We start from the raw sequence: 11,757 nt of genomic DNA, 5'->3' as shown, positions 1-11,757 counted from the left end.
GTCTAAACGAGGAAATATAGTTGCTAACCTTTTAGAATAAGTAGAAATAAAGAGGAAGAGGTTTAAGCGTGGCTCAGGCATCTCATATCGTAGTTGTGTTCGGTGAACTGAAGCGGCATCGTTCTAACACACATTTCAACAAACACCTCTAGTGCATCAAAAAAGTGGAGAGCAAGCACCCAGCCACAATCCTCCATCCAAGAAAAATGCAAGGAAGAGGGGAGAGGGGGGCTGTGCTATATATAGGCAGAGGACTTTAGTCCCGGTTTGAGACACAAACCGGGACTAAAGGTGGCGCACATGCGGGCTGCCTCCCGGTTTGAGACACAAACCGGGACTAAAGGTGGCGCACATGCGGGCTACCTCCCGGTTTGAGACACAAACCGGGACTAAAGGTGGCGCACATGCGGGCTGCCAACCGCGTAGCCCTTTAGTCCCGGTTTGGAACACGAACCGGGACTAAAGGTTCCTTACGGGCCGGGACTAAAGCCTCGAGGGAGGCATTGGGAATTGGGGCGACGTGGCCGGGCCTTTAGTCCCGGCCCAGAGGCAGGCCGGGACTAAAGGGTCCAGGCCAAAGGCCCGTTTTACACTAGTGACATTTTAAGATATTTAATGGTACTTTTAAGGAAAAAGCTTCGGATCAAGCAACTGATTTCTGGGTTCTCCTCCGCCGCTTTGCTCGTGCGACACGTGTTCACATGACGTGGTGCCCATGGCTCCTCACCATTCCCCTCTACCTTATCCGACCTCGACCACTTATTCCTTATCCTAAGCTTTCTCTTGCCCACGTGCAAGGTGCAACCTTTTGGGTCTCGCGCTTCTACAAGGCTAGAACTGACTGCACACCAAGGCAACCATCAACCACCTCCGTTCATGTCTTGCAGCTCATTCATCATGGCTAGGTAAAAATCTGGTGATGAGTTTGCAAGCTGCAACACACGGTGGGTCTGTAGCACCAGCGGCGGGGGCACTCCCCGGCTTGCGACGGGGCCAGCTGTGTGTGCAACTCCAGATGACGGTCATCTGCTGCCTCCATCACGGAAATCAAGCTGCTGGTGAGTGGCCAATAAGAATATCCCAGCATCTGACCGAGCATCTCGTAGCTGCTCGCCCGCTCGCTTGGCGCTTGACGGACCCTCGCATGGTTTGTGGACGCAGAGCGCGGTCGCCGGGCTGAATCGGGGCCTCGCGGCGAGCCAAGAGGACCTGGACCGGGCGGACGCGACGACGCGGAAGCTCGAGGCGGCGGCGGGGCCCTGAGGACCTGGACCAACCTCGCCATGGTTGAGGCCCTCCTGTCCTTCCCCTAGGTGGATGGGATCGACCAGATCGACACCAAATTTCCGCAACATGGTCTATGTTTCAAAAAATTGAAACAAATATTTTGTCGCAAAAGTTCTGTGCAACCTGACCTACGTTGCAAAAATTTTGTGCAACATAATCTTTGTTGCAAAAAATTCTTTCGCAACAGTACCTATGTTGCAGAAAGGCGAAAAAAAACCTGCAACAAAGCGATTGTTTCTGGAATTCGACCATTGTTTAATGGGTTCAAAAATATTTTTTGCAACAAAATAATTGTTTCTGCAACTCGACCGTTGTTTCAGGAATTATTGGGTGCATGGAGGTGACGGCTACTTTTAAACAGTTGTATTTTTTAATGACAAAACTGAATAGTGGGACACAACTTACTGACATAAATAATAAAATCTAAAAAAAAAACTAGCTAATGCAGGTGTGATATCCACAAAATGAACAGACGGGCCGTAGCGGGTCAAACTGGGCCGGGCTCCAACAAACGGACAGGCCGGGGCCGCCTCCATTCCTCGTCAAACTCGATCGCGCACGCACTCCGTCTCTCTCCTCTTCTCTCCCAGACTTGACTGAGGCACTGCCTCGCCGCGCGCCGTCTTGCCGGCGGACACCCACCGCTCACCATTTACTACCATTCCCTGCTCGCCGCCGCCTCCCCTCCTTCCACAGCACCTCCCTCCGCATCCCTCCGTACCGAGCAGAGGCCGGGCATCCAATCCAGCTCGAGGCTGCCGGCGCTCACGGCGGCGCATCCTCCTTGGCTCGCCACCCCGCGTTCCTTCTCGGCGCCCGGATTCGCGGCACATCCACCCCGTCCACCGCGGTGGCGCCGCACCCGGCGTACTTTCGTCCGTGTCGCCGCCAGCCAGTGGCGCACAAGGTGTTCGACGTAAGTTCCCTGAGGGAGTTCTGTTATGTTCTTGGCCAGACGACCATCTGGGTTGTCTAATATCAGCAGGCTCTGCATTCTTCACACCGTTTCTTGGATACTTTCGTCGAGGCGGGCACGATCCAGCGGCGGCAGCGACGATGCCACTGCGAGTTCTCTTGGCCGGCTGTCAGATCTTTTCCGCCCAGTCCGGATGGACATCAGCCGTGTCATCTTGCGGGCACTTGAATCTAGTACATGTTCGGAGCCAGTGGAGCTGGAGAGGCTCGACGTCGAGCTGGATCCTTTTGTTGTCAACTTGGTTGTCCGGGGCTTGTCGGACTCGGAGACAGCAGTGCGGTTTTACTGGTGGGCAGAGTCGCGCCCGGGTTTCGATCATAGCCAGTTTGCCATAGCGTACATTGTGAGCTTGCTGTTTGTAGATGGAAATTTTGCTTTGTTGTCAGAGTTCCTGGGGACAGTGAGGAGCCAGGGGGTGGCACTGCATCGATCGCTATATCGGATCCTTTTGTCCGGCTATGTCCGAGCTGGCAAGTTTGATTCGGTCATAGGGACATTTGATGAGATGGTCATGTCAGGTTGCCGTGAGTTTGGTATCGATTACAATAGGTACATAGGTGTTTTAATTAAGAACTGTTGCTTTGATTTGGTGGAGAAGTATTATGGCATGGCGCTCTCGAAAGGTTTTTGTCTGACTCCATTCACTTACTCAAGGTGGATCTCTGCATTGTGCCAATCAAATAGGATTGAGCTTGTAGAGGAGCTTCTGGCTGACATGGATAGATTTGGGTTTTCTCCAGATATTTGGGCTTGTAATATATACATCGATTGTTTGTGTAAACAGAACAGGTTACATGATGCACTGCAGATGGTAGAGAAGATGCGGGGGAAAGGAACCATCCCAGATGTTGTGACTTATACAACAGTTGTTGGCTGCTTATGTAACAATAAGAGGTTCTCAGAAGCAGTTGGACTTTGGGAAGAAATGGTGAAGATGGGCCTTAAACCAGATGTTGTTGCCTGTGGTGCACTGATCTTTGGGCTGTGCAAGAATAGCAAGGTCGAAGAGGCTTTTGAACTGGCATCAAGGATGTTAAGTCTGAACATAGAACTGAGTGTCTCAATATACAACGCCCTAATAAGTGGCTTCTGGAGAGCTGGGAGCATTGATAAAGCCTACACCATCATATCATTCATGCGGACAAACGGATGTGAGCCAGATGTTGTTACATATAATATCCTCTTAAATCATTACTGCACTATAGGTATGATGGAGAAAGCTGAGAATTTGATTACAAAGATGGAAACAAGCGGTGTAAATCCTGACCGGTACAGCTATAATCAGTTGTTGAAAGGGCTCTGCAAAACTCATCAACTGGACAAGGCATTTGCTTTTGTTTCTGATCATATGGAAGTTGGTGGGTTCTGTGATATTGTATCCTGTAACATATTGATTGATGCATTTTGCAAGGTCAAAAAGGTAAAATCTGCACTGGAGCTGTTCAAGGAAATGGATTATAAGGGAATGCAAGCTGATGCTGTGACATATGGGACTCTGATCAATGGTCTTTTCAGTGTAGGATACTATAATCTAGCTGAAGAACTTTTTGAGCAGATGCTGAAGGCTCAGATTGACCCTAATGTTAATCTGTACAATATTATGCTTCATCACCTGTGCAAGGTTGGTGATCTCAAACGTGCTCAGAAAATATTCTCGCATATGATTCAGAAGGAGATCTTACCTGACATTGTTACTTATAATACACTCATATATTGGCTTGGAAAAAACTCAAGAGCAATGGAAGCCCTTGATCTCTTCAAGGATATGAGGACAAAGGGAGTAGAACCAGATAGCTTGACATTCAAGTATTTGATCAATGGCCTCCTGGACGAGGGAAGATCTACACTAGCTTATGAGGTATGGGAATACATGATGGAAAATGGAATCATTCTCGACAGAGAAGTTTCTGAAAGGTTGATAAGTGTGCTTAAATTGAAGAACAAGTAGCAGCCAAGTTCTTGAAGAGGTTTACCCACTAAAGGCTGTCCTGCCTCTGCCACCTCCGTGCACCTACCTTCAGAGCTTCAGTAGTTGATTCTAAGCTCGTCACTTTGCAGTTACACACAACATGGATGCCCTTCTCCCTTTATGCATGTCTGGACCAGACGTCCAGACCATGGCAGACACGTGAAAGTAGCAAGGTAATCCTCCTTTTGACCTTCTGATTTATGGGCATTGTGCTAGCCTTTGAGATGTATACAATAGACATTTACTCCCTCCGTTTCAAAATAAGTGTCGTGGTTTTAGTACAAATTTGAACTAAAACCACAACACTTATTTTGGAACAGAGGGAGTAACTGTGAAGCAATGGCAATCCTGTTGAACAAGTGGACTGTCTAAGATTTTTTTAGAACTGGAGAGCCAATATAATCCTTGTTATGATAGCTAAGAATCTTTTCAGATTCTAGCTGAGGACATACACATGATAAACATTGCCAAAAGAAATGTATGGTAGTGATGACTTTGTTTGATTTAAAGTTGGTTCATGCCTAATTTTTTGGAACTCCCGTACATGCATAATTGTCCAATACACTGTATAACACTTCTCTAAAAATCACAGGTGTGGTCTCCAATGCATCTACAACAAGTTTAATGTTGGTCCTGAGTTCTCAACTTTTCCATGAGAAAGTCTGCAAGGCTGCTGCCTTCAGCATACAATATAATCCTGAGGTGCATATGACTTCTGGCACTGCTTTTCATTCATCTTTAATTGTATACAGTGAAAGAGAACATTTCCATCATAAAACCATCAAGTTGTAACTTTGTTCTAAATACCTTGTCACTATATAGCAAAACAAATTACTTTTATTAATACCTAGATTTTCTGTTATGGAAGTTGCGACATCAGGTGCATCGCATATGTTATTAGCAGCTAGGTTTAGAAGAAAATACGTTTTGAAGCTTTAAAACATGGATCAGGTGCATCACATATGTGCAATATATAACTCCTATGTTATGGTTTGAATCCACACTCCAGTGTTTCATGATCATTGTAGTTTAACTACTTGAAGCTGCACTTCACATATCACGATGCCAACTGCATAGACAGTACTTCTGCACTGCATGTAACTGCTGTCAATTTGTCCCTATTTTTGTTGCCTGTGCCAAATGAACTGACTGACATCTTGCATTTCCATGTTCTTAGTCCACTTGCCTGTTTATTCGTTCGTATCTTCTTGTTCTGAATGCATATTATGATTGCAGGGCAGGAACAAGAGCTTGTTTCTGACTTTCCATGATACAAACTTCTCTGCAGGTGAACAGGCTATATTCAGTTCTGTAGGCAGCGGCAATGATTTCTTCTATATCCCTAAGGGCTCCTGGATCTGAATAGTGAATACTTCAAGAGTGAAGAGTCATAATGAAGTGTCATGAGAAAATAGTCTTATATCCTCCAATGACAGGTTGGTACCTTTGGGGCATTCAGTAGAGTTGCTTACCGTTGTACATATAGCACGGTGGCAGCACTAGGAAGGGCCTGGGAAGAGGATGTTTGGAACAGGATTGGGAACTAAATTTGTTGTCGAAGGTCCATCATTCCTGTTGTCATTTTGTCATAGCAGTCGCCTATTGCATCACATTAGATGTGTGGTATGCGACATGTTTTTCCAAGATGGGGCCATTTGTTTTTCATGTGCAGAAGACGTTGGAGAGCTGTCCAACTGGAGCTGATTCAGGAGGAACTTGCTGAGTGCACGTCGCTGATCGTGGTCGTGATACAGATCCTGCAGTGCCTGCTGACAAGGAGAGTTTTGTGGTAGTGTTGACAGTCAATCAATGTTGTATCTGTTGTACAGTATCATCCCATAAACATACAAATGAATCAAATCAATCAGGGTTTTCCCCATGAATCTTAATTTTCTACTGTGTTGTTTCATGTTCCTTAATATTTTTTTGTTAATTTTCCAACACTCATGTATCTCTGCCTTCTTTATCACATTTTTTCGGGATTTACAGATTATTAGTTGGATAAACTATTTTGGTAGAGCTGTCTTATTGCTAATCTCTGCAAGCATGCAGCATAATCGTGAACATGAAGAATCATTCTCCTCCTGCATTATGCAAATGTATTTGCACCTTCATCCATTTTCATTTTGAATTTCTCTGTACAGGTTACACAGTTATCTCCTTTTGTTCTAAAATGAGAAGGAATTCCTGTTTACTGTGTTGTTGAGAATCCAGGCGAGTTTGTCCTGACATTATCATGAGCTTACCATTCTGATTCAACTGTGGCTTCAACTTTGCAGAGGCTGTAAATGTCGCTCCCATGGACTGGCTGCCCCATTGACAATGTGATGTTGAGCTCTACAGAGATCGGCGGCGTAAGACATCAATATCCCAGAACAAGTCATAACTTACAATTGCACAAGCAGGTCTCAGCCAGATTTGGATGAACCTTCACAACTGCAAGAATGGCCAGAAGGAGCACATATATGGCTAGATACCTGTGGAAAAAATAGAATGCTCATAAGTGCAACTAAGGTACTTCATTCTGGCCTTTATTATTTGTTAGATCTCTCAAAGAAATTTACTGTTCCCTTTTCCTAAATATAAGAGGTAGTACTGTATTACTTACTTCCTCCGATCCATATTAATTGTCGCTGGCTTAGTACAAGTTGTACTAAATCAGCGACAATTAATATGGATCGGGGGAAGTAATACTTTTGGCTCCAATGTTTTAGACAAGAATTAAAATGGTAGGTGCAGCACAGGAGGCGGATTGCTCTTTCTCAATGTAAGAAGATGGATCAGGATTATGATTCACCATTCAGTGGACCGTGAATGCTTTTCATGCTTTTATTATCTTCATTTATCTGCTGTCAGTTGCCAATGCTCGCCAAACCGTTTTACTTACGTAAACCATGCGAATATTGCAGGTTCGTGTGAAATGGACAGAGAATTTGCGTGGCACCAGTGCAGTATGAAGGAGCTGAATGCTCTTGTTGCAGTTCTAGAGGGAGAACCAGCTGCAGTGTAGGAGTGGAAGCAGTACGATGTAGTCTTTGCCAATCTATTTCTATGCAGCATAAGAGGATGGACCCCATTCAGTAAAAGCACAGAACTATCTGGATCAGCTGTCGATGCCCACGTCGATTGCGGCTTTGATGCCTGCCAGGAGCCCAGGACTTTGACAAGGCAGCAACCAGCGGGATATCCGAAGTGCAGGATAAATGTGTTGATCTGAAAGGTCCGTCAACTAGTCCTGGAACAGAAGAAGAGCCAGTATGCATGCAGTTCTAGGGCATCAAATGCAGCATGTTAATTTCACCAGGCTCTACATGCGGTGCTTCAGGAAATCTTGACGAGGACAAGATGGTCATGGATTGTGAGCCCCTGGAGACGAGTGATGCAGCTATCATGTGGTCGAATACCAACAGCGTCTACCCTAGCTTCCAAAACTGGTAAGAAACTGACATTGGATTCAGGATGGCCACGGCTTCTCCTGCCCCGGTTAGTCAGCTGGTGAAAGCTTCTCCAAGCCAGTCTGATGAAGTCTCCAGCCAGCAAAACCAAGCACCAGGCTGAAGAGTAATATTTAGTTTGCGGAAACTGGTGCAGGCAGCCATCAAGCCATTCTTCCCAAAGGTACACGCACTAAACAGCGTGATGAGTATTTTTTCTTCTTCTCCATGGCGCGTGAAAACGTTAAAATTTAAGAGAAAATCAGATCTTTGCAGGATTTAGGAGTCGAGCCACGTTTCGCGGCGCACCAGATCCAAGAAGAACATGCTGGTGCATCTCAGAAGTTTGTTGATGCTGGGCTTGTCGGACGGATGTTCAGGTGCGCCACATCGACCTTACCCACCGAACTCTGGTCTGCAATGTTGGATCTGTATATGAATAACATATCCACCTCCACCGGCGACGAGAGAGCTGTCAGCTGCCCATATAAAGGAACCAACGAACGAACAACCCAGACGAGCTCAGCTCAGCTTACCTACCTGCTAGCCACCTTCACTGCCAAGTGTCAAGCACGCTCCGGACTGCGCTTTCACCGTCCAAATCTCGCTCGCTGGACACTTGCCATTTTTCCTCTCTTTCGTTCATTCATTCACCGATGACGACGAAAAACCGGTAGCTCGGCCGATCGTGGCTCGCCGGAGAGCGACGCCGCGTCGACGGGAGAAAACAAACACGTCCCTCGATTTGCTGCCGCGCGCGTCCTTCTCTTCTCGCCGTGTGGTCGCACTAGTTAATTAATTAATTAATTGATTGATTAACGGGTCACGCGCACCACGTACGCGTACGTTATCCGGAGCACAGCGCCGACGCCAACCGCCGCACCGGCCATGAGCTGACCAGTGGTAGCTGCCAGTTGAGTGCGTCCACAGGAGTTCGCTGGGATCCGGTCCGACTCTTCCACGAAGGCAGGCCATGCCCACGTACCACCACACTCTAGTACAGTACTACTTTTACCCTGGATGGCAATAGTACGAGTCAATTCGATCATGGTTACAATATCCTTATCCTCATTTTATGAACCTGATAACACACCATGCATGTCGCTGCTTCATTTGACGCGCACCACGCGGTAATTAATTATCTCGCCGTCCGTTGATGGCTCCATACACATGGTTTCCTCCGCATGGACCACGCCGGAAGGCGAGCTCGACCCACCGGCCAAAGGTTACGTCCATCGTCCGGCTGTTTCGCGGAGACATTTCATTTTATTTTGATGGATGGATGCGGGGCTGATTTGACAGCAAATTTAATGAAGGCGTGGGCAGAAATAGATTTCACCGGACGCGTCTCGATCGTGAGGTCGGTTGGAGTGGTTAGGCTTGCGCTCCACAAGGAAATTTCACCCTCCCTGAAACCGGCATACCTCCCGGGCTCATGCTCCAATTGGATTGGATTGCAAATTTGGAATGGATCAGCCGAACGTTATCCGGGTTGGATAAAGTATAAGCCGCTTGATTTACATCCCAGCAGCATATACCAAAGTCAAAATAGAATATACCATCCGTTGACAAATCACATCATAGCGGTAGAAATGGACGGTGATTTAGCTACTACTAGTATAATCACACACAAATCACTTCTTGCCATCTCTAATTAAGATCGTCAGTTACCATACAGAAAAAAAATTACCATACAACATGCACGTCTCAGATAAGAGATAGGGAAATCTTCCAAAAAAAAAAAATCCACCCAAGAGTAAAAACGAAATGAACGGGCAGTAAAGAAAATATAGCAGCTAGGAAAGTGACATTCCGATCAAGGCCTCCTTTTTTTAGGCTTTTCATTTGGTCCAGGATCTGCTCGACGCCTCGACCCACCCACACGTCCGGTTGCCTATATAAACACCAGCAGGCACCACCTCCAAGCATCCATCAAACAAGCACGCACAAGTCCACAGCACACAGCAGACCCATCCCATCCCATCCATCCTTTGATTTGAAGCAAGACAAGAGGGACCGACCGAGCAAGCAATGGCTCCCATGCTCAAGCGGATCGTGGAGGACGAGCCCAAGAAGGCGGCGTACGTGACCTTCCTCGCCGGCTCCGGCGACTACTGGAAGGGCGTGGTCGGCCTTGCCAAGGGCCTCCGCGCCGTCAACTCCGCCTACCCGCTCGTGGTGGCCGTGCTCCCCGACGTCCCCGAGGAGCACCGCCAGGAGCTGCTCAAGCAGGGCTGCGTCGTCCGGGAGATCGTGCCCGTCTACCCGCCGGAGAGCCAGACCCAGTTCGCCATGGCCTACTACGTCATCAACTACTCGAAGCTCCGCATCTGGGAGGTACCTTACTCACTGACCTCTAGCTCTCTCGCCATCTCTCTTCTTCTTCCTCCATATTTGATGATCCATGGATGTTGATTGATTCTTGTGTACGTACGTACGTGTAGTTCGTGGAGTACGAGAGGATGGTGTACCTGGACGCGGACATCCAGGTGTACGACAACATCGACCACCTCTTCGACCTCGAGATGGGCAGCTTCTACGCCGTCAAGGACTGCTTCTGCGAGAAGACGTGGAGCCACACCCGGCAGTACGAGATCGGCTACTGCCAGCAGTGCCCCGACAGGGTGGCGTGGCCGGAGCGCGAGCTGGGCGTGCCCCCGCCGCCGCTCTACTTCAACGCCGGCATGTTCGTGCACGAGCCCAGCATGGCCACCGCCAAGGCCCTCCTCGACAGGCTTGTCGTCACCGACCCCACCCCGTTCGCCGAGCAGGACTTCCTCAACATGTTCTTCAGGGACGTGTACAAGCCCATCCCGCCGGTGTACAACCTCGTGCTCGCCATGCTCTGGAGGCACCCGGAGAACATCCAGCTCGGCGAGGTCAAGGTCGTCCACTACTGCGCCGCGGTACGTCTTTCATATCTTTGTCATCTACTATCTCAGAAACGAGATTATGACCACGCTCTTGATGATGATCGACGATTCCATGCGATGCAATGCACGCAGGGTTCGAAGCCGTGGAGGTACACCGGCGAGGAGGCCAACATGGACAGGGACGACATCAAGATGCTGGTGAAGAAATGGTGGGCCATCTACGACGACGAGGGCCTCAACTACAAGCCTGCCGCCGACGAGGCCACCGACCCGCTGCGTGCTGCCCTCGCCGAGGTCGTCGCCGTCAAGTCCTTCCCGGCGCCCTCCGCCGCGTAGTCATCACGCGCCTGCCTTCCAGTTAGGCGTATGTATTCTACTAATAAATACTAGTAATACGTAGGAAAGATTTCGTCAGTACTACGTAATATCGTCGTCGATTTAGCATCTACACGTTTTGGTATTGTAGATCATCATCAATCGATCATATACAGTGTTCTTTTTCCGATTGAGGTACGTACGGCCACCATAGTGTTTTTCGGTTTGTATAAGGAAGGAGTATATTGTAAACACGTACGTGCAAGCACACGGTTGGTCCAAGTATGATTATAGATCGACCTGCTACGTACACGTATGCATGGCTGAAACGTTTTGGAAGCTATGAAGATATATATTTTCTCTACCGCATCTTTGTATATTCATTCTCGTTTCTTGCTGCCTTGTTCGGTGGTGTTCCCCTTGCTGCCGACGTGCCTTGGGTTTGTACTTTGCGACCAACAACTAGAGTAGTAGTAGTATATATCTGAGCTAGCTAGCTCATTCGATCGATCAAGCGATGGAGTCATGGCGACCAACCAAAATGGGAAGATGGTCCGTTTCTTTCGTTTGGACTTAGCGCGCGAGTCCGTCGCTCTCGCCGACGGCGATCGAGGGTTAGCCGGTAGCTAGCGAGGCGACGGCTGTCCCGCCGGCCCCCTTGTCGACATGAAAGGCTCCGTACGTCCGCCCTGTGGCCCGGCCGGACGACGCTTGCCATTTCGTCCTCGGCATGTCGAAATCTCATCGGTGGCGCGTCCATATTGATATGCACGGCCGCGACAGCCGGCCAACTTCCGCGGGGCCGACGAGCACGCGACGTTGTCGTCGTCGTCGCTCCTACAACGACTACTTCGTCGTCTAATTCGTCAACACCGCGCTAGCTAGCTGCTCCTTCCCTGCGAG

The 11,757-nt window shown here is 48.4% G+C and overlaps 3 protein-coding genes across 5 annotated transcripts; all 3 read left to right on the top strand.

The window, feature by feature from the left end:
* Positions 1-785: 785 nt before the first annotated feature.
* On the top strand, positions 786-1,530 carry LOC123424660. The gene is made up of 2 exons (XM_045108314.1): positions 786-1,058; positions 1,162-1,530. The coding sequence occupies exons 1-2, from the start codon at positions 920-922 to the stop codon at positions 1,311-1,313; spliced, it is 291 nt and encodes a 96-aa protein (XP_044964249.1). The 5' UTR covers positions 786-919; the 3' UTR covers positions 1,314-1,530.
* Positions 1,531-1,627: 97 nt separating this feature from the next.
* LOC123424658 (pentatricopeptide repeat-containing protein At1g13040, mitochondrial) lies at positions 1,628-6,121 on the top strand. 3 transcript variants are annotated; one of them, XM_045108311.1, is made up of 4 exons: positions 1,628-4,405; positions 4,825-4,934; positions 5,521-5,668; positions 5,905-6,121. In XM_045108311.1, the coding sequence occupies exon 1, from the start codon at positions 2,229-2,231 to the stop codon at positions 4,209-4,211; it is 1,983 nt and encodes a 660-aa protein (XP_044964246.1). In that variant the 5' UTR covers positions 1,628-2,228; the 3' UTR covers positions 4,212-4,405; positions 4,825-4,934; positions 5,521-5,668; positions 5,905-6,121. The 3 variants fall into 3 exon arrangements, with proteins under 3 accessions (XP_044964246.1, XP_044964245.1, XP_044964247.1); XM_045108310.1 differs by having other exon boundaries at positions 5,521-6,121; XM_045108312.1 differs by lacking the exons at positions 4,825-4,934; positions 5,521-5,668; positions 5,905-6,121 and having other exon boundaries at positions 1,628-3,884; positions 3,998-4,109.
* A 3,436-nt stretch (positions 6,122-9,557) lies between these two features.
* Positions 9,558-11,218, top strand: LOC123424659 (galactinol synthase 2-like). Its single transcript, XM_045108313.1, has 3 exons — positions 9,558-10,003; positions 10,111-10,572; positions 10,672-11,218. The coding sequence occupies exons 1-3, from the start codon at positions 9,698-9,700 to the stop codon at positions 10,873-10,875; spliced, it is 972 nt and encodes a 323-aa protein (XP_044964248.1). The 5' UTR covers positions 9,558-9,697; the 3' UTR covers positions 10,876-11,218.
* Positions 11,219-11,757: the final 539 nt, after the last annotated feature.

The sequence above is a fragment of the Hordeum vulgare genome, chromosome 2H (genome assembly GCF_904849725.1).
Source record: "Hordeum vulgare subsp. vulgare chromosome 2H, MorexV3_pseudomolecules_assembly, whole genome shotgun sequence".
NCBI lineage: Eukaryota > Viridiplantae > Streptophyta > Magnoliopsida > Poales > Poaceae > Hordeum > Hordeum vulgare.
This window is presented reverse-complemented; position numbering and strand designations above follow the sequence as displayed.